This window comes from Cynara cardunculus, unplaced genomic scaffold (assembly GCF_001531365.2).
Source record: "Cynara cardunculus var. scolymus isolate 2C unplaced genomic scaffold, CcrdV1 Un_Scaffold_407, whole genome shotgun sequence".
NCBI lineage: Eukaryota > Viridiplantae > Streptophyta > Magnoliopsida > Asterales > Asteraceae > Cynara > Cynara cardunculus.
The window spans coordinates 31261-54802 of NW_020200576.1; the positions used below are offsets into that span (position 1 = coordinate 31261).

Genomic DNA, 23542 nt, shown 5'->3' on the forward strand with positions numbered 1-23542 from the left:
CTATTCATTCATCATGAATCTCCATTGCATAAATATGCATTTTCCATACCAGAGCCTCTAGTCCTTCTATCCAGAGCCTCTGGACACTTAAATGCTAAATAAAACACCATGTATATTTAAACCAGAGCCCCTCTGGTTCTACATAATGGATTGTCAATGTTTATCTAGAGCCTTTGGTTAGTCATCCAAGGCTTATTTATCATACAATCCAACATTTCATCAATGAATTCATTCATATATGTTCAACCAGAGCTCCTCTGGTTCCATGACAAAATAATTTTCATCCAAAAACCCATCTTAATTGAAAACTTWCTAAAGATTATACAAAATTGCAGCTTTTGTGACTAAAAACTATACAACATAGGTTTTTAGAAGACCAAAACTTCGTAATTAGTATTTATCTTACAATTAGATGGAATTTTTTTTTTTGGATATACTCCCACACGCTTGACACCATATACATACGTCATCCTCCCACGCGCCTGACACCATATACAGTCTGTTCCCCATTAACCGTTTCAAATTATCCTTCCCTATCCCCGCCTTGACATGTGTCCTCCAACATTAATGGCACGTACAATCAAGACGGCTCACAATCCCTAAATCAACTCACCTTTTGCCAAACGCCTTCACCTTTCATGATTATTTAAATATAATAATCAGAAAATCGTTTCATGTTCTCCTCCCCCCACCTATATATATTCTTCTTCTACCTCCAGTCATCCCTTACGCTTCCTAAAACATGCAACTAGACCTTGACGCACAAACCTACCTGCAACTGTATCCACAATGGCTTCCTCCGTATCACACGAGTCCAACGACAACGATAGCCGTGTCCAATCCACCGGCGCCGACGGCCAAGCAATCATCTTTCTACCAATAAAGCCCACAATCATGCCATCGAGCTTCGAACCACCCTGTTCGACGACAGGTTTGCTGTGATAATCGAGTTCTTCCGTAATTGCATCCTTCTACCTGCCCTGACTCTAACCGACAATGGCGTACCTCTAAAGTACATCCAACAATATTGGCAAACTTGTGAGTACGACCTTGACAGCCGTGGAATAATGGGTCAGATTTCAAAAGGCAGTTTTTGCCGCCAATGTGGAATATGTTCTTTTCCATATTGAACAGGGCCTTCACATGCAAGCTAGGGTCGATGGATCAAGGCAACATCAACATAATGACGATTATGTACGGCCTCTTCTTCAACATCCCACTTGACTACGCTTTCCTCTTATACAATGAGATCAACTTTAGTCCATCGATCATCTGGTTCCAAAATCCAGACTTGGAAAATATTTTCATAAAATAGCAGGACCAGAGCTCCTCTGGTTCCTCTACCAGAGCTTCTGGTTATACCAACCAGAACTCTTACTCAAATAAATCCTCATAAATGTACGTAGTCAAACACTAAAGATGGTTGGAATAGTTTTCTCAAGTATAAAAGTATACAATAAAAGGCTTAAGTTCAACCAGAGCTTTTGGTTCTACTAACCAGAGCTTCTGGCCCGAAAATTCTTGACCAACCAAAGGCCTTCTGGTCCAACGTGGAGACCAACCAGAGCCCCTCTGGTTTGTCCTTCTTTATAAGAAAAGTTTCTAAGTCAAAATAAGTATAAAATCTTTCGAACATCTTTTAAAACATAACATTGACACATAACTCCTATCTAATAGAGACTTGTATCAATATCAAATCATTATCCAGAACCCTCTGGTTCTATTGTGAGGACCAACCAGAGTCCATCTGGTTCCTTTCATGGAACAACCAGAGCCTCTCTGGTTCCTCATAAATCAGATACTGTTCTAAAAGCATAATTTATCCAAAACTATTGGCCATAGGCCAAATTTTCTCTTTTCTCAATAACATCAATACTATCATTTCTAATAAGAGCAACATCTCTGAGTCCTCAAATCACAAAGAAGTAAGAACTCAAATCTATTGCAATCTTAAGAGACATAATAGTAAGAGCTATAATATTCACACATACAAATGTCACTCTTAAATCCAAAGGTACACATCTCTTTGATATGTCACCCTTATAACCGAAGGTACACCTCTCATTGATATGTCACCTTTATCCCATGGTACACCTCTCATTGATATGCCACCCTTATTTCCTCATCAAAATCTATGGATTAGTTCCAAACGAAGACAGATCGAAGTCACAACCGTCTTGATGAAACAACCTCCATAGTTTTATCCACCAAAACCTATAGATTAATTCCAAACGAATACAGACCGAAGTCACAACCATCTTAAAGGAATATCCTCTATAGTTTTTAACCAATAATGGTTTCAAAACAGTTTTATTTTCAAAACTTTGAAACTCAAGAACTACCAGTTCTTTCAATATCATTTCCAAACTTGAAATCCCCTTTAAATCCTTAAAATAGGATATCAACCATAATTATTTTAAAGAAGCAAAATCTGCTTTATTTTCCAAAACAGTTTTCTCAATCAGATTCTTTAAAACTCGTCTACAACTGTTGGAAACAGTTTTACCATACTTTCTTCAAAATCAATCATCAAACCACATATTTCAAATAACATTATTTAAAAAACTCACCTTATATGCACATATTTGTATGTTCACACACACAACAGTTCTTCAAATGAACACAGATTCCTTAAATCGTCTTCAGACAAATATTCTTCTCAAGAACAGTCTTCACTGCCACACTTCTTCTCTCAAATATTTCTCAAAATAAATATAAGATAGGGTTGTCACCTTTATCTTCTTTATATATTTCTTTAACAAGACGGTGAGTTTTATTAATATAAAACTCTGTGAAGACGGCGATGGGTTTTATTACTTTTAAAACTTACCTTACTTCACCATGAAAGTTGCCTACCTTCTCAATAAAATATTAATAAACTGATTGTGTAATAAACCAAATATGCAATTCATCCCACATGCACACATTTATCTTTAACACTTGCTCATGTATGCACAGAATCACATTTTTCACACACACACACATATATATATATATATACACATATATGATTCAGGCATTTATTTATAAATAATATGCATGTCCATCACATATTTCACAAAATAACCACATAAAGTTACCTCAACCGATGTCTGAAATTCAGGTTATCACACAAAAGTAGGGTATAAAGAGTAAGATGTACACAGACTTTACCTGATTGTTTATGTGAAGAACTCTGATTTACCATATAAATTAGAAGAAAGAAGCATAGATGAGCATAAAAAGGTTGTATAGCAATAATATGAACAAGGCATATGAGTAAAAGGTACATAAACGGAAGGAAACCACAAGATGTCTAAAGTCCAAGTCTAACAACAAAACAGATATCAAATGCTGTTATTCCTCTCTCTGTATATTAGTAGAATTAAATAGCAATAATATGCAGACTATTTACCTAAATACCCTTTTCTTATCTTTATGCAAATAGCTTGGCCGGCCGGCCGTAAACCGATCCAGCTCCCTTCTATTGACATTTCAACCATCCGGCACCTGCAAAATTCGGCCGGCTGCTTGAAAAACAAGTACATGGTATGTAAACGGTTCTCATGATTCCGGTGACGGGATTTCATCAAGATCGATATCCGCAGGATCACCAATCCATGGTTTCCCTTCCCGCCATTGAAACTTGATCCTTAACTTCCCGTTTGCATCCACCCCCACGACTTGACCTCTGCTAGCGTGCGTCTCCATGCCCCAACCCCACCGCGGGCTAACCAGACCCTTTTTGATCCTCACCTTATCGCCGACCACAAACGGTCGGACCCGTTCCATCTCGAACGTCTTGCAGAGCCATAACCGTTCCAAGAAACAAAACGCGACCCAAAGATCGCCGTCTTCGATTCGGTGCACCACTCCTATGCTGGAATGAGTAACGTCTCCCCAATGATGAGTTGGGGAAGAAACGGACGGTCGGACCCGAACCCAATCGCCAACGTAAAGTTCCCTTTGCTCGACCACCTCCACTTCAAACGGGTCAAGCATCCATGATTTCGATCCCGCCGGTGTGTAGATTCGCAGCTTTGCATCAGCGTCGATTGCAGATATGACACCGATGCTTGAATGGTTGTGGCCCGACCACCCGAACCTCGGCTGCTTCACGGACATCTTGACACGGACACGTTGCCCGCTCGTGAGCTTGTCAACTCGTTCAAGATGGGTGCTTGGCCCAACCCATTGATCTTGTTCGCCGCAGAAACCGACTGACACATTTCCGTCCCATTCGTCTGATTCGTACACAAACCCCTGTACGACTCCGATGCTACCAGGCCCAATCGATTTCCAAGTGGCTGCATTTTCTGTCATTCGGACCCATTCTCCGACTTCGAATGTTCGTTCGATCTCTAGATCAGCTGGATCGCCTCTCCACAAACCCGCCAAACCTAAAAACGCAACGCGTACTTCACCATCGGCGTTCACGTTCACTATAACTCCCCGTGAATTAGGTTGGGCTCCTCTCCATCCCCAACGTGGCTCGACTAATCCGGCTCGGAATGTCACATGCTGCCCGATTTTAAATCCCAAAACCTTCTCGATGTCGGTGTGGTGAGTCATCCATTTACCTTTACGGAAACAGCAGGCTAACTCTAAGTAACCGGTATCTTGTACACTATGCACAACAGCCAAACTTTCTTTGCCAATACTGTACCAATCATAACTTGGTCTAGTTCCCACGCTTGGTTTAGAACGAACCCAATCACCGACTTCAAATCCCGAAAGCACTTCTGCATCTCCCGGAGAAACTTTCCACAGGCCGTGTCTTCCAGCCACTTTTGCCTGGAAAAAAAATAATTTTAGAACCACTGTTCTACATGCTAACTCAGAATTTGTGGGAGAATATAAAGCTAAATTTGAACTCAATTCCATATTCTATTTAGAAAAGATCAAGAAGCATATCGAAGGGAAAACAAAACTTATGATATGATATGATGTATGCATACATATAGGGGGGGACATAATCAAATGAGAACCTCCAAAAGGTTGAGAACCATTGAATCATGTGTTGTCTCACATTGTAAAACAAAAAAGTACACCTAAAGAAGATTCACATTGTGAAACAAATATATGTGAAACAATACCTTAAATCCCGGTCTGATTGAAAAAAAAAACATGTGAAGCTTTGAGATTGATTCTCAAGGGTTTCTAACCTTTTTGTGATCCACAAATGATTAGCCCCCTATATATATGTGTATGTGTGTGTGTGTGTGTATGTGTATGCATATCTATACGTATATGTTGGGCAGGTTCAGTTAGGAACCTAGAATTGATTAGGAACCCGGAAACCGCCCACAGCGCGACACATGGCATATTCATCATGAATGTGGATGTGTTATTCATCATGAATGTGCGATTCATGATGAATAAAACGTCCATAACACATCCATATTCATCAGGGAATGTGTGATGTGTGATAAATAATACATCCATATTCATCATGAATGTGTTATTCATGACGAATAATCATCCAGAATAGGGACACCTGGCGTGCTGTGGCTATTCCTGGGTTCCCATTGGAACTTCCCTCATGTATATGCATATGCATATATATAAATAAAACTAAATGGAAGAGTGTACCCACTCTCCCTTTCCAGACAATAAGATATAAAAAACAGAAACATCAAACAAATAAAAGCAACTACGCTAAGAGAATTAGTACGTTTAAAGCTCCATCCATGTCGATTCTAACAAGTTTACCGACGGTGGCTGGGCTTTCATTTGACCATCCGAGCCGTGGTTGAGTGACTGAAGAAAGCATATGAATTTCTTGTCCCAATTCAAAAGGTGGGACTTTCTCAACATCTGTCACGGAACAAGAGAAAGGTTTGCTCCTGAAGCAAAAAGCAATTCCCATATCACCATCCTCCTCCAAACTGTGGATCAATCCAATGCTGTTCCTTGTGATATCTTCCCACCCATATTTTGGGGAGGACACAGAAGCCTTAACTCTCACCCAGTCCCCAACCTGCCATATTCAATAAATTGTCAAATAAAACCCAGTCCAGAAAGAAGGTAAACAGGTTCATACAACAAGCCCTTTATACATCAGTAAAACTCGTCGTCTCCAATCTTCTTGTTCTCATCTTGTCCCACCAGTCATGTGAAAACACATTATTACTTTATTTACTGCATCTTTTTATTCTCTCTCTCCCTCTCTTTAATAAAGTGATGACGTGTCTTCACATAATTGGTGGACAGGGAGGGGACGTGGAATTTGAGGACATGATCTGTTTTTAGTTCTTTAGCCATGAATAAAAATCACCTGTCCCCATGTTCCCTCCCTGTCCCACCAATCAAGTAAAGAGATGACATTACTTTACTCGATATACATTTATTTAATTCATTTTTTTTATTTTCTCTTTAATAAAGTAATGACATGTCTTCACATGATTGGTGAACTGTGGGGGACGTGAAGTTTGAGGACATATGATTTTTGTTCTTTAGTAATGAAAAAATTCACCTGTTATCCCCATGTTCCCTTCATGTCCCACCAATCATGTAAAGACACATCATTATTTTATTTAATATACATTAATTTAATTCATCTTTTTATTCTCTCTATTTAATAAAGTAATGATGTGTCTTCACATGATTGGTAGACTAGGTGGGGACGTGAAGTTTGAGGGCATATGATTTCTATTCTCTAGCCATGGAAAAAAATCACCTGTTGTCCCCATGTTTCCCTCCTTGTCCCACCAATCATATAAAGACACACAGTTACTTTATTTAATTCATCTTTCTATTCTCTCTGAATAAAGTAACAACGTGTCTTCACATGATTGGTGGACAAGGAGGGGACGTGGAGTTTGGGAACAAATGATTTTTGTTCTTTAGCCATGAGGGGAACCAGGCAAAAGAAGTTGCAAGCAGAATCAATAGCGAAGGCAAGGAAAGTATGCATGTCGAACATCGAACTTAATACAAGATGTTAATTTACCTTGAAATCCTCCACCTTTTCCATGTCGGAAGGATCAGCTTGCCATGGTATGGGCCGATTTGGAATTTCAATTATCAAGAGACCATCACTTTCTATCTCTATAATTCTTCCAACACTATGATGGGTTTCACCACCCCAAGCATACCTGGGCTCTGCAACTGAGCGCTTCACACAAACCCGATCACCAATCTGTGGACATTATTAATATATGTTAATTATTATTATTATTATTATTATTATTATTATTATTATTATATATGAAATATTACATAAATGAACACATTTTTTGTTACCCTAAATGGTTCAACAGGTTCAACTTCCTCCGGTTCACAATGCCATGGATTTGGAAGATAGCTGAGTTCCAACAACAAACTGTTATCTGGTCTAATACAATATACAATACCAATGCTTCCTGGTGTAACAGATCCTAAACCATGCTTAGCCGTAGTAAGGGCAGGCCGGACTCGGACCCAATCTCCAACTTTGAATTCTTCAACCCGTTCCATTTCTGCAGGATCTGCCTTCCATCCTCTGGATGCTCCAGGAAACCCAACACGCAAAATCCCATCATCATCAACACAGAGGACGGTTCCAATACTTTCTCGCGATTGACCACGCCAACCAAACCTATCAAGATGATAAGTTTATTGCAAATCATGTATTAACTACAGTAATAACATTCCAAAAGTGAAGTACAGTTTACAACTAATTTCATTACACTAAACCAAACCAAACCAAACCGACTCACTCAATCAACTCAAAAGTAGGGTCTTTGGGGGGGGGGGGGGGGGGGGGGGGGGGGGGGTTCCATGAAGGCCCCTTTTGCTTGTGCACAAGTGTGAACTAATTTCATTACACTAAACAGTCAAAATAATAAGATGTCATGTGAATCAATCTTGTGTCTCTATACCTTGCTCGAAGTGGCTCAACCTTCATTTCCTCCATTCTTTTCAAGATAACATTCTTATGAGTAACTTCTCTAATAAATAAGACGTCTTGATCCGTCTTGGTCCTCTTGGATGCAACACTCCTTTCACTCTCTGTTAATTTCTACACTATTATTTCATGTACTTCCGAAACAACAATCGTTCCTCTTTTGTTCGTGACTTCTACAGAAGACAGACAAAACTAGGCTCTGTTTTCATCAGATGTTGCATTATTAAAAAAAATAGACATAACAGAAAATGTGTAAGTATATGTTGAGCTTTTAAATTTCAATTTTTCTTAATTCGGCTGCAATTAGTAACTATCATAGGGATTTAGACTTGATTGCTTTCCTAGTTTGGGTCTCTACTGTTGTATATATAACCCCCTCTATTATTCAATAGAAAACACACAGATGCTTCTTATGCTCTCTACACTTCATGGTATCACAACCAATGCTTCGGTAATCTCTGGGCTGTTTTCTGCCAAAAAATGCAAAAGAATTCCCTTGAATTTGGTTTTGGATCTGCATGGTGAGCAGTCCTAGGGTTCCTTTGGGTAACATAGTTGGAGTTTCTTGTGAGAAACGAGAAGAGAAATCTCCTTGTTCATTAATATGAACTCTTCTCATCTAACTCTGGTGAATTCTTGACACAGATATACGATCAGTTTAACTGTCTCTGAGGAAACGCATGCATGTTCAAATGATCGATATTGGTTTATCTTTGTATCTGTTTTATCAGTATCTTCAGGAATCAAGAAACTAGAGATTGCACATAACAGCGACGACACAAACCATGCCTTGTGTCCACCATCCTCATCTTCTCCATCCTCATCTTCTCAACAAGATGAGTGTTGAGAAGAAACCAACACCCCCAAGGCCCTGACATCTGATTCTGCCTTGTCTCACTGCCCCATGTCACGTCCGGCATTGTCCTTCCATTTCTGGTGTGAGTTTCCGGTCAGATAGTGCGAATCTTCACGTACTCCTTTTCTAGTTGTTTCAGGGATTTCAGGTTGAGGTTGGCATTCCTTCATTCCTCTCTCAACTTTTGCCTACTATTGTGTTAGTTACTGACTGTGGTATTAATATAAAATGGTTGAAGGTAGTGATAAAGAGATCGTTACTGAAATTATGTTGGGTTCCTCCAAAATTACAGATAGTAAATTAATTAGCAGTAAAAATTATGTTCAATAGCAACAGACTAGGATCACATATGGGAGAATCAGTTAACTGATAACCCACCTCTTAATAGTGATGCTAATGCTCATAAAAAGCAGTTAATGGAGGATTATAAATTATTTAATCAAATTCAGAATCCTTTAAAACTCATCTGTTGATGCTGTTTTCATCATCGCAATAACTTGAAAGACCTATGGGCATAGTTGGAGTTTTTGCATGCTAGAAAGAGAGATGCCCCTTGCTCATGATTTGTTATTGAACTTTTCTTTTGTTTCCTTCGAGTACTTAACAAATGCAATATTTGATTTTATATACTCATTTGATTTAGCTTATATTTGAGAAGTTGTATGTAAAGTAGGAAATTTTGGTAGTTGCCTCAATAAGAACTATCTATGGGTACCCAATTACATGTATTTACAAGTAATGGGTCCATCATCGCTATCGGGTAAATTCACCCATGGGTAAATTTACCTAACTCACAGTTACCTATCTATGGGTTCCCCGTTTTTTGCTATGTCTTTGCTTATGGCAACCTCAAATCTTTGAAGAGCAAGAAACAACCGAGTCTCTCACCCTAGTGCAGAATTTGAATAATGGGTCGTAATATTGCAAGACTCTCAACTAAAGACCATGAAATTCCCCACTTTCTGATGCAATATGGCAAAGCTTACGGAGTCGACTAGTCCAACATGGATCATTCTAAGAAATATCTGGAATTTTTAACCACAAACTAAGAGAACTACGAACTGAGAGATATTCTTTATCTGTATACGAGTAAAATACATATCAGAAATCTAGAACAGTAAATGATACATCAGAATTCAATATTTAAAGTCAATCAGCAAATTCCATACCCAGCAGTCCAACCAAAACCAGGAACCAATTCAAAATTCGATCTTGACATGTGGGTGATTTCTAACCATTGGCATTTTACCCAGAAGATGGTGGTGTGCTCATCATGAATTAGGTCCGGATGGCTGGTGGTTTCAAGATCCCATGGAAAATGCTTATCCAGTAAATGAAAATTGTCAACTTGGGACCGAACATACATTACATCTACTATGCGAGTTTGTACTCTTCCATTGACATTGATGCAGCTATTGTGTAATAACAATTTGCTGTAAATATAGACAAGAACAAAGTCGTCCATGGAACACTCAGATACAAAGGTTGATAGTCATATTTCAGAAAATATGCATGGATAAATCAGAAGATTCTCCATTTATTCATCTACTTCACATCCAAACTGTATGCCAATAAGCAAATGGTCCGAGAAAATGCCCTAGGAGACTAGTTTTATTTTTGGCAAGTTCGGCACATGTGATATCCATATGCCGACTTCGTACTAGTAGTTCGAATTTTCCACTATGTTTCGTTAAAAGGATTCATTTTGATTTTTGTTCTCGACCCATAAGCCCAAGCTATATTCTAGGTATTGCCTCAACATCCAAGCACCAACTCAAATCCTAATTACTATCCATGTAGAAATTGTATTTGTTTATGAAGAGTGTTAGGTAAGATTTGTTTAACCTCCTAGCAATTCAATCACATACTGCTGAAGATGTATTAGAGACCGCAAGTGGACAAAGAATTGCCACAATTTTAAAGTCAGAGATCTTGGTTATGCAATTCTTTATCTGGTCAACCCTGCCTCCCCACTCTCCACCAGTGTGGACCATAAACAGAAAAAAGAATAGTAGACAATATACATGTCAAAGTAAATCTTTGTTGCTTTTAGCTCACACTTGGTTCATCGGTTTTCTTAACATTATATTGATGCTTGCAACTTCGAATACCTAACATTCTTCGTGCAAGAGTGACAGTTATTAATATCCGTAAAGTTATAAACTGTCAATAATGGAAGGATTTGTAGCATCAGCATACCATCATCTTAATGATCAATTACTTTATTACATTAATAGTGATTGACATTAACGACTTCGCCTAAATATACAGTACTTAAGTATCACCAAGCCACTTGAAATCTGCTAGTATAACAAATAGCATCTACCTCAATCTCCTAATTACCATGTGGCACCTAGATAATACATTTTTTCCAAGCAAAGATCAGGTAGGATCTCCTAGTGTGAGTCTACAGCTTGCTATCATGCATTAAGTAGGGAAACCATCTGACTTACATTAGTAAGAAGTTATGTAGTAACATAACATGACAAACAAGAAAAACAAAGAATTACTGGCGGTTTCCAACGAGTGTAGACATGGAAATTCTAAAGTGGCTGTGAAATTGATGGCAGGATGAAAAAACAGTAAAATCCCCTTGCACATCAAGAATAAACTTGACTTCAGAAAACTGAACAGGAAGGTCAACCATGGATATACAAAGAATATATGAGGTAAAAGTTAAAAGGCTTCATTATTTTAAAGCAGGAAAATTGTAATCATACCTTGGCTCCCTGATATCTGCTTTGAGTTGCACATGCTGCCCCCTGTCCAACTGAATGACTTTAATAACTTCATTGGCGAGTACACGAGCTTCACCAGAACAGAATGATACAAAGAGAGTATCCTTGTCTGGGACACTCTGAACAAAACCGACACTCTCGTGTGTTGCACCTTGCCACCCATATGTTGGAGTGGCAACGGTTCTTTTGAATTTCACCCAGTCGCCTACTTGATATCTAAAGATCAGTTTGGAAAAGAAAAAAACTCAAGTCACTCTATAGAAAAGATGCGCATTGGAAAGAAGCATCAAGAAAATGAAAGAACCAAATAAATCTACTAACATTGTTGGAAACAAATGAACTCCCTTGTTTGCAAGTGCCTCCATTAAATCTTCTGAAATCCACTCCCGAGGAAGGGACTCCAAAAAGTCGCGTAGTGTCATGCCACTGTCATCCATCAAAAGTACATAAATATAGCATTTTCAACATAGAACATACAGGAGCCTCATGTAGGTTTCTACACAGCCTTCACATATCAAAATATTCAACTTCTCCAAAAAGAAGGGGAATGAAAGCTCCATTTCTAATACTTAATAGATCGGCAATTCTGTAAACTGGATATTACCTGTGATTCCTAACCTCTACAGCAGCCCCTGGATATTTGAGCATAACAATGATCCACTCTAGATTTTCACGTATCATCTTTGCCGTATCAGCAGCTATATGGAAAGCATTGTTTCCCTCGTCATCCTGAAAAATAGGTTGAAAACAAGTAGCACCTGGGTTAGAAGGATATAAATAAATAATAATAAATTATATCACACATCTGAAAGAAGCAACATGTTACAATGGATTGCTACAGAAATAGGATAAATATGTGTTTTAGGCTTGATATGACCTCTATGGTGTCCTCACGGTTAACAAATACATAATACAGAGAATGACTTCAAGAATGAGTTGCAGGTTACAACCCAGAACAATAGTTGTGAGGTAACCCAACCTTTCTAAGACAATATACATAAATACTAACTATTTAATCTTGATTTTTATCAAAGTGAAACCAATTCAACTTCGGTTTCAGAAGAAACCTAGAAATAGTTTGTCATTACATTTTTTGGTTTAATTGTTGCAACTTGGTTTCCGGGTTATAGGTACCCTATTTCAGTTTTATGTGACATAAATTTCAGAAAAACGACTGTCACATGTACACAAAATATACAGAAAGAACCCTAAAAGGTTAGATACGAGACAAAAGCACAACCTACCACCTTAACTTTAATTACTATCTGCATGAACAGCAGGATAAACCTCAACATGTAGGGCACCATTCACTTATTGATGGATAAAGTATCTACTATTAGCTATTAAAATGAATAAAGTGTAGACTAATCACTAACGACTCCACCCTGGAGTAGCCTATAAAATGTATGATTCTGAAAATTTGGAATTCCTCACACTGTAACTTCTACATAATATTGAATAGTATGTATTCTCATCAGAACTTTCAAGAAAAATCGTCAAGAGTTATGTGCCAAGGATAAATGTAAATACCTGCAATTAGTAATCCTCTCACTATATGTTGGCCAAAAAGTATTCTTATAGAATTTGTTGCTATTATAGGTCCATTTCATAGCTGTTAAAAGCGCGCCTAGGCTCTGAGGCTCATAAGGCTCAAGGCCTTGAACCTTTTCCAAGTTGAGGCTTAGCGTATTCACTGAGGCTTGCTAAGGCACTGCGCCTTGACTGAGGCGCCCTGTGGGCCTAAGTGCGCCTCATAAAGAGTTACTAAATACCTAGTTAAACCCTAAGATTAAACAAGTTCTCTCATCTTCTCATCTCCTAGATTTTTTTTAAATAGATGACATAAATCAAACCCTAATATTAAATACCAAGTCCTTAGAACTTCAAGCCTCCTCTATAAATACCCAAACCTTAAAACTTCTCCTTCACGGCTCATGCTTTAAACCCTTCTACCTCTATCGAAGTAGTGTTGGTTGCTGCATTGGAGACTTGTTGTGTGTAACTGTGCGTGCGAGTGTGTGTGTGTGTACATATATATATTGATAAGATGCACCTCACATTCGCGCCTAGGCCCAGGACGCTGTTGCGCCTAAGTGAACCTTTTGAGCCTTTAACAACTTTGGTCCATTCTAATCTACATGAAGTGATTAAAACACCCATTTGCATTAAATTCACCATCTGCAAGACTAAACAACAAGAATTGCCAGTGTAGATGATCTCTGTTGACATGAACCCAAGTGGACCAACAGTCATCGTACAAGCATTGCTATAATTATTTCGCATAGTAATGAGCATAAGCACATGAGTAGCTCCTCTTTAAAATTATAGAGGCTGTGTTAACATAAGTAGAGTTAGTTCCCAGTTCTTTGAGAGGTAAAGGGTTATTATTTTTTCGAACGCGTGAATTCTGGAGGTTTTCACCATGGGAGGTAAGGGGAGGGGGAAGAGTTAAGTGCAACAATAGCACATGAGTCTTCTTTACTATTTTCAGCATCTTGAGTTTGAGTTAGAATTGATAAGAGAGGGAAAGATAGGTACCTGCAAATTACAATTTGCTCCCGCAGAAAGAAGCAATCCAACACATGATTTTGCTCCTCTTGCCAGCGCCACATGTAGAGGAATGGTGTTTTGCACATTCCTTATGTTCACATCAACTCCAGCATCAAGGATAATCTGTTCAAAAAAAGAGTAGTAAGAAACTTGATTCAACTCACCGTCTCTGGAAACTTGTATGAGTAGGTTGAAGATGAATGCCATTGAAAATTACAAATGAAAGTTACGTTGGAAGAATATGTTTTAGATAGATAGGGAGAACAAACCAATATAGCAATCTACTTTTCCTAAACCCCAACAAGTCAGGTGTTTGGTTAGAGGTATTAGGCAGTAATCAATAGAAATGAAAATAAAAGAAATTGTTTGGTTTTCTATAATATAATGGGACCATTCCCCCAGAAGCCCAAAATTTCATCCCTGGTTAAACCAGGGGGAATGAAAATTCATTCTCATTTCCATTCCCTATCATTTTCATTTTCATTCCCGTTTTCATTCCTCAGCCTGAGCCAAACAGACTCTTAATGGAAGGTTAGCCCAATTATTGCTAACCATGTTTTTGGATGGCTCATTGTATTGTTGATTATGAATTAATTTTTCTTTCAAGAATATTATAACCATAAACCACATTGAGATATTACTATCATCAGAGTTGTTTTCCTTGAGTACAATCAAAACAATAGTATTTGCAGTAAGCCAGTTTGATATAAAGCAGACAAATAGTTCAAGCATGGAGTAGGGTGTACGAAGTAATGCCTTACAAGCATGACTTAGAAAGAATTCCTTCTTACCAGGAACTATACCTATTTTTTTATGACAAATTAAAATCTCCAAGTCTTTTGGATGTAATTGAACATTTTCCTTCATGGCATTGCCCTTCAACCGCTTGCATTCAGTACTAAAGAAGCTACATGACTTACCTTAACCAACTCAACATCATTAGTCATAGCAGCAGTATGCAGAGCTGTCCGTCCGTGCTGAGTGTCTTGAGCAGTGGCATCAGCTCCGACAGCAAGCAATATCTGCACCAGTTCTCTACCGTCTGCAACAAAATTAAATAAATTATATCTGCTTTCTGTTTACTTTAGGTACATAAAATATTTAGGGTAATCAGCAATAAAAAGGTGATCTAATCAAAGGAATGAGAAATTTTGAACAGAACATGCAGAGAAAAATATAATAACAACTAAATACAATCAAATAAACCTGTTGATTTGAATATGAGATTAAAACTTACTAGCTTCATGGTCTTTCTTTAAAGCAGCCGCCATACTCAGTGCAGTGCCCACAGGACTAGGTACATCTATGGCTTCAGCAATTTCTTCAGAGGATGCAACTTCAATCCATCTTTTAACAACAGCTACATTCCATGTTGTAACACATAAGTGCAGAGGCCTGTCCAATTATACAATTAATTTATTAAGGTGTATATGAGTATATGACCATCGATATAACTCAAAACTGATTGTACAAGTTGTTCCCATTTGATCATATATACCTAGAGCCCTAGACGCCTTCTTTCCTAATAACATTGAAAGTCACCAAAAACATATCATCAAATACATAACCCAAGTCCACACCTACTTCAGAGTTCAGATGATGAACTAACAACCATCTATTGTTATTAAGGTACTTGCTTCAATCATTAAAAAAGGACTTCTCATCTTTCTAAAGGTACACAGCAAATATAAAATAAATTTCTTGATGCTAAATCATACATGAAATGAAACACAAAAGTGATTTCAAATTCATAGACTTCTAATATCCTAATACCAAAATGTATTTTAAGACAGTTAGTTCTAGTGTTGATGAGATACTCCTACCATCGCTCAGAAGTGTCCCTCTTCAAAGACATGTGGGTTTTGATGCATCCTCTACTCCTTTGGTAGCCCAAACGAACCCTGTGGATGCATTTACTCTTTCTCACACAGGTTGGCCTAGGAAATTTGCAATATGATTGTATGACTGTATAATTTATCCTTTTTAGGCATCAGAATTATGAAGTCTGGTGATAAACCAGCTACACTTATCAGTGAACGGCGCATGTTCTAACAAAATTTATTGTAAATTTGAATTGTTTAATTCCTTACATAAAGGACATCTCAATGACTCAAAAGTAGAGACCATGGCAATGCAACTGCCTAGTTTATTAATGAAAGTGAGAGTTGATGGTTTACAGAAGTATGAAAAACTAACTGAATATATAATTCTTCATCAATTTTTTTCCTAAAACAGCAAAAAAAAAATTACTGAGCTGAAAAGGATAATAAGTCATACGAATATAGTATGACCAACTGACTGTCTGTACATCAATCTAGACTACAACTACAACTACAACTACAACTACAACTACAACTACAACTACAACTACAACTGAAACACACCATAACTAAAGCTACCACACTACACACTGACTGGAAACAAATCTAGAACTGATTGAACCAAAACTCTAGCCACATACAAATTGTGCCAAAAAAGCAAAAATGAAACTAAGATCCACCAGAGAAAAAAATATTAGAATAAAGGAGACCTCAGAATATTTTCCCTTTTCTTCCTCTTCTTGGCACTGCACTATCTAATTATTTACTTTCTCAAACAGAGATAAATCCAAATGCATTCCTTTAATGAAATCATTCTGCAATTGGATTCAGCTCTTTTTGTTTCTTTTCCCTTCAGACCAATTTGATTACTCCAGTTTTTTCCACCATCATCTAAAACCGGTAGACTCCCAACTTCTCCTTTGGATAATCTATTTTCTTTTTCCTAACCTAGCAGAACCTCTTTCCCATCTTAGCCTTCCAGTACTGCAGTATCTTCCTCTTTATCCACCTAAACCTTTTCTCTGACAAACGATTTAAAAATCAAAATATCTAACTTTTTATTGACATCTTCTCCAAGATATCCAATAGCTTATGTTCCAGCCAAAACCGTTAACCTATTCTCAGTTTTAGACTTAGAAAGGCCATGCCGCATAGAAGAGAAGGCCTCTGAAACTCGACCTAAAGAATTAGAGATATATTTGATAGAGCAGGTTTATTGAAGACTGAAGAGTAGGTGAGAGGTTAGCGAGTAAGGGTTTTTAGAGGGCTATTGCTAATTGAAGAAGAAACACAAGGATGAGATATGTCAATCAAAAAGGACACAAAATTGGGAGTATGGGATATTTTAGGAGGGGTTGGTTTTAAAAGGAGGAGCTGGGGGAATAGGAACTGAAGAAGCAACATCGACAATTTTCCTTAAGGGGTGTAAAAAACAGTAGGAAGTGTTTTTTTCCGCCAGGGGGAGACTTGTATTTAGTGCAAAAAAAGAGGTGGGACAAGTGGACTAGGCTTAACCACCCCAAAAAAATAGTTTCAATTCAAATCTATTTCTAGGTTTGAAAAGATCTTAGAAAAGAGACCGAGTAAGTTTTGCACGACAAACAGATGCATCACATGCTGATAATGATATAGGCATACAGCTCTATTTTGTTTGTTGGGTTAATAGAATATTGAGGATTCTAAGTTTGGATATGCTAAAAAAACTTGATAAATAGATAGGAGGTGAATGGTAGATATTATCAACAATATGGACAACCCATGTTATATCAGAAAACTGAAGAAAAATAAAACATTATCATCATCGACTACCAATCTGTTGGCATGAGAATATCTAACAGGCTGATATAGGAGCTCAAGAACCTTACTTCTATGAATATATCTTTAACACTTATCTGTCAGATAAATAAGCAGTGTTCACGAAAAAGAGAACGGAGGAGGTGAATTGTGAATGGGTGAACAGAACAGGAGGCAAGTGACACTGGGCAAAGCTGTAGGATAACAGGGGACATAAGGAAGGGCTGTGTTTATACGATGGGTGGTGCTGCGTTTGGAAACAAACAATTCAGTGTTGACATGTTTAAGTGGGGGTGGTGGTGTGGTTGGTGGCGGTTGTTGGGTATTACTATTCTTCCTCAATCGTATTATAAAAAGAAATTTACAACTCGAGGATGATGAACGTGTTCATTCTGACTACAAGATGTCCTTCAAAATTATTCTGCCTGCTAAAAGGAGAAATAGACAATCAGTGATGACAGAAGGTGGAGATCCTACAACAGTTGTTGCCAGCAAGGACAACTACTTCCTATAAGTTGTTTGTAGGATTCGCATCACAAGATCTTGCCTTGTTCACAAATGTGTGATACATCCTTTTTGTAGCAAGTCATCCTAAATCGTGTAGCTTTACATCCAATTCAACTAACTATCTTGATGAGCACCAGTATTAGCTATTCCCAGTGAAAATATGAAATTCGACATTTTTATTTTATAGCTTTGATTGGGATTAGTTTTTCAAGACAGACTGAAGATAGATTTGTACTTACGTCAGATTCTTCGAGTTTGATATACCCATAGATTTACATCCCCCATTTTCCAATATAACAAGAGCACACTCTGTGTACTTCTTTGTCACCGCTCTATGCAGTACAGATTCACCTTCATCATCAACCGCATTTGGATCAGCACCAGCCATTAGCAACTCCTGTTATCATTTATAAACATATCAAAATGGAACATCTGAAACAAAATGCAGTCTGTAAGTGGTAGGAAAGAGGGGGACATGACAACAAAATTGTAAGAAATGGTTCTTGCCTCCCTCTATTCCTTCCAGCGTTGGCAGCATGTAGCAGATATATGCTTTTATCTTGGTTGGGTAATTTTCTATATTTTTTACCGCAACGTACATTTTGGTAGTTCCCATTTTTACCATAACTGTCTCTTATTCATAGACCATGTAATTTCTTATTTTCCTGCATTCTTATTTGTTTGATATATTATAAGACTGTCAGGAACAGGTACAGCCACTAATATGAAGCAGTCAAAAAACTTACGCGCATGCAATCTGGTTGGCCATGATATGCACAGACATGAGCAACCGATGGACCAAACCCATCCCTCAATCTAGATCTGACGTTAGCATATCTGCTAAGAAGAGCACGAACACATTCTGGGGATCCAGCTGCAAGAGCGAAGACAAGTGGTGGATCCCCGTCTTTATCAAGCACGTCCACGTTGGCCTCTCCATAATTTAAAATGGCCTCAACAAGTTCAGCACTACCACGTCTGCAGGCCAGATGGAGGGCAGTTTGGCCATCAGCATTCTGTGCTTCAAGTAGAGACTGAAATGAGTTGCCATCATTTTTTGATGAAGCCTTTGCAAGCAACTCTCTGTATTGAGATGAAGAGGAAATTTTAAATTAGAGGATGAAAGAGAGAATGCATAAAGTATATGTACAAAGTACATACAAAGCGCTACTGACCCGACACCAGAAACATTGCCTTCAGAAACCATCTGATGTAGTAGACTCCGATAATCATGGACAACTTCTAAGTCAGTTGAAGGAGAAGGTGGTATCCCATTTGCTCTGGGGAATATGGTTACATCACTGCATTTTGAGAGATGTAAATGTCTAATGAGTCATATGCAACATGCATGTGTGCGTGTGTGGCTGTGCTGTCTCCATGAAAGCTTGAGCCTTACTTATCTGGGCTAGCAGGAGGACCACGAGGTATTTCTTGTAGGTGCCGGAGAAATGTTGCTAGCATAGCACTAAAAGTCGGTCTTTTTGGGGCCTTGAACTGCAGGCAGTCGCCAATCATTTTCCAGAGATCCCTCGGTATTCCAACACCTACCACACTGGCATATTGTGGAGGCTGTCGCTTGGCCTTGACAACTGCCCGATATATATCCTCAGCATTTAAGCCAGCCCACCTACAAAGAAATATCAACTTGTAATTTTTAAGTAATCACCCCTTCTATAGGACAGATATGTGTGGTCAATAAATCTATTAACTATGTTACAATAAGAGAAAGGTCATACGGAACAGAACCGGTGCACATTTCCACCAATGTACAGCCAAAGCTCCAGGCATCCGACTCTGGAGATATGCCAAGGGCATCATCCCAAAATATATTAAGTGATTTCTTTACAGGCTCCCATGCCTCTGGAGCTGTGTAGTTTGGGCTCAGCATCGTACAATCCATGCATGAATGACTTCTTGAGGAATCACACTCTAAGCGAGCTTTTCGGCAAGCAGGTTTCTTTAGAATGGCAGGAAGTCCATAATCAGAAACCACTGCACGGCCATCTTCATCCAAAAGAAGATTGGATGGTTTAAGGTTCATACAAACCACGCCTGCTGCATGGAGCTCAGCCACCCCACGAGCAATATCTGCCCCGTATCTTTAAAAAAGGGAACAAAAAAAGATTTGTTAGCTGCTCATACTAGATTTGAAATATCATAGAAATGAAATCTCAAAGATGTAAGATTGATGATAATATCAGTTTAGATACCGGCTTAAGAGATTTATAAACAAAACCAATGCGACATATATATCATCTCAGACATGTAGCTATATGTTTTTCAATTTTCCATGTATGGCCTTGTGAAAATGTTGAGAAGCATTTATTTCTGCTTTTCTTCTCTGTTCTTCTTTAATAGCGATTAGTAGGAAGTGACCCGCACATGTCAATTTGTCTTTAGAGATGAGGACCAGCACTAACTAAAAGGAAGTCGAGAACGGGATTACAGGGGGCAACAGTTTGACTTTCTTAGTGAAGATAATTTTTCTAAACACCAGCATCCAAGTAGCAGAGGTAGAAGGGGCAGAGATCAGGTGTCCTTCTGCAATCTGCAGGGCAGAATGCTAATCCAAATGGTGGGTATCCAATCTCTAGCTTTAAGATCTGGGTTTGTGTATTCCCATTTTTGTGGTGTTCCTGGCATAAAGAGGTTTAACTTAGCCTGGTATCTTTGTTGTGGATAAGGATGTGTATCATGGGTTTGTGGGCCTTGGTTCACCAGGGGCAGGTAAAGAATCAAAAGTTGGAGATCCAAGGGTTTTCTCTTGGTTTTTCTTTTTTTGGAGAGATGGGATTGCTGGCATAAAAGTTAAAGAGTGGTAGTTAAGCTATCCAGATCAGAAGAATGAGAAAATTCTTCTTCCCAATGCCTTGAAGAGTATACAGCTAAGGGCAGTACACTTGAACTTCAGCGTTCCCCTTTTAAGACCGAGTCAAATGGCAGACTGTAAAACAAGCATCATTGGCGAATAGAACTGTGAAACAGATGGGTTTCACAAGATAACTTCTAGTAAGTGGAGCAGGAACTTGACCACGGTGACATTCAGATTAAGGTCAGATGTGGTCATGTGATAGAGAAACCTTCCTTGATTTAGGATGAAATAGCAGGGTTTATCATTATCTGAGGAAAGACATGATCAAGCCAAAGTCTGCATTATCATTTACGTTTCTGGTCAACTTTTTCCATATTGGGCTGAAACATTTGGTGAGAGAACTTCTTTTCTGTCCATTATGAGATGATCAGATTAATCATGGATCAGGTAAATTCAACTCTCTTGGGACCCGTCTCCTATCCTTTAACATCATATGATGTTTGTGGCTCCACTAAAATGTTTTGGATTCTCTTGCGCAGCAGAGAAATTGATTGTCCATAGAGATGAAATAAAGTAATACAGTAGTTGATGCATAAAATTGCATGTCGTAAGATAAAGCCCTACCGAATTAGCAAGTTAAAAACAAGAATATTCTGGAATCTTCGTATATATCAGGTTGTGTTTTTTATATAAAGATTAGGACTAGAATTTGTTACTTCTAATTAAATTTGAATCATGATAAGCGGAACCATTAGAGAAAGATGTTTTGCATGTTCCTCATGGCTGCAGGAACATGTAGGTTTTTTCAATAAAGAAAGCGGTTGTAGAGTAAGTCAGTAATATACTAATATCCTTAAGAGTGTTTTAGTTGGATTCAGTCTTACAACCTCAATAACAGTGAGACACTGGAGTCCTTTATCTCTGTATGTTGTCAATGTGGTTGATGTTTAACGAGCAGAAGCTCTACTTGGTGAGTGAAGGGGTTAAGATAAGACTACGATGTTTCTAATTTAACGTTCTTGATTATCATTTGCAAATGATGTAATCTTTATTTAGAAAGTCAATGCACAAATATCGCATAAATCCATTTGTCATTCTACACTTACGAGATTTCTAGCATGAATGCAAATATTTATATTTTTGTTTGGCAACGTAATTGCATGAGAATTTTAAAGATTTTCTTCTCTGATCAACGCATTTTCCTTGATCTATTTACTTAGATAACTTCAATATTATGTTTCATTACTGTAACCATCTATACCTCCAGGAAAAACCTAATTGAGATTCCTTTTATTTATATAATTCCTCATTAGCTTAAGCCTCCATTTCATCAGTGTAAAAAGGTCTAGTGGTTAATCAACAGTATATAGATATATCAAGATCCCATCTTATAGTTGTCGTTTCAGTGCATTACAAACCAACTTGCCAGGTTTTTAGGGCTCGTTCCCAACAGAACAATATCTTAACCATGCTTCTATAATATCAATTTTTTCCCACTTTCTTGAAAAAAGTGAGAATTGAAACCTACAAAGGTGGAGCAGGATCATCCAATTAAGCAACAGGGAACTTCATTCTAAGTGGTGCATGTTATAGTTTCGAAATTCCTACAGGCAAAAGTCAAGTTCTATAGCAAATCAAATTAAAATGCAGTCATCAGAATCAACCATACCTAACAAGAGCACAAACATAAGCAAAGACAAAGAGCACTGTCCGAATTACACAGAAACAAACCTCAAGATTTGCTCAAGAGTGAGTCTTCCTTCGTTTCGTTGCATCTCTGTCTCAACAGAACCATTGCACTTATCCATGATCAGAGCAAGACAACCATCCACCTTCGTAGCCCCATGAAACTTGCACACATTTCTACACCACATAGACTTAAGCCTCAAATCCTCAAGCTGATTCTGAACCCAAACCAAATCGGTATCCTCCCCAATCACCACAAGCTTCTTCACCGCCACACGATGGCGACACCGCCCTGATTTCCCAGACAACACCGCGGACCACATTTCAACTCCACCCGCATTCCGCCCCGTCCCGTCCCCAATCCGCTTCACCATCCTCAAGTCCTGGTGCGAACCAAGTTCAATCAAACCATTAGAACTCGACGCGTTGGAGCCACAGCTACGCCGGTCCCTATCCACCACCACCACCAACCCATCATCATCATCATCGTCATCCTCATCAGTAAAATCCCCATTAGAAGCAGAAGAAATTAAACCCAATATAGCGTAGTTCTTCCGAAGCGCGTGGACGGAGTTACCAACAACGGATACATGTCGACACCGTGGACAAGAAAGAGTAGTGTCTGAGGATGCTGATGAGAACATACGAGAAAGACACTCTTTACAGAAGCCATGGCCACACTCAAGCAACAAAGGACACCTATCTTCTTCGTTGTACCTTGTCTGACAGACGGTGCAACAAGGTATCTTCATACTGCTCCAAATCGTGTTGTTGGAGATTGAATTGAAGGTAGCAGGTGATTGAAGATCTTAAAAATGGGGCAGATCCATTGAACAGAAGTGATGATGGATGGATTTGGAAAGAATAGCTGGAGAGCAGAAGAGAAAGAGAAAGAGAAAGAGAAGGTTTTTT

General features: G+C 38.4%; 1 protein-coding gene across 2 annotated transcripts; it reads right to left on the bottom strand.

Moving 5' to 3' along the window:
- Nucleotides 1–3208: 3208 nt before the first annotated feature.
- On the bottom strand, nucleotides 3209–23542 carry LOC112501658 (E3 ubiquitin-protein ligase KEG). Of its 2 annotated transcripts, none has more exons than XM_025105352.1 (16): nucleotides 22676–23542; nucleotides 19869–20231; nucleotides 19529–19759; nucleotides 19308–19433; nucleotides 18879–19215; nucleotides 18372–18529; nucleotides 15249–15406; nucleotides 14932–15053; nucleotides 14000–14134; nucleotides 12066–12190; nucleotides 11783–11887; nucleotides 11444–11677; nucleotides 7225–7558; nucleotides 6932–7120; nucleotides 5654–5959; nucleotides 3209–4773 (listed from the first exon to the last, which is right to left on the bottom strand). In XM_025105352.1, the coding sequence occupies exons 1-16, from the start codon at nucleotides 23380–23382 to the stop codon at nucleotides 3544–3546; spliced, it is 4860 nt and encodes a 1619-aa protein (XP_024961120.1). In that variant the 5' UTR covers nucleotides 23383–23542; the 3' UTR covers nucleotides 3209–3543. The 2 variants fall into 2 exon arrangements, with proteins under 2 accessions (XP_024961120.1, XP_024961121.1); XM_025105353.1 differs by having other exon boundaries at nucleotides 19308–19412; nucleotides 22676–23054.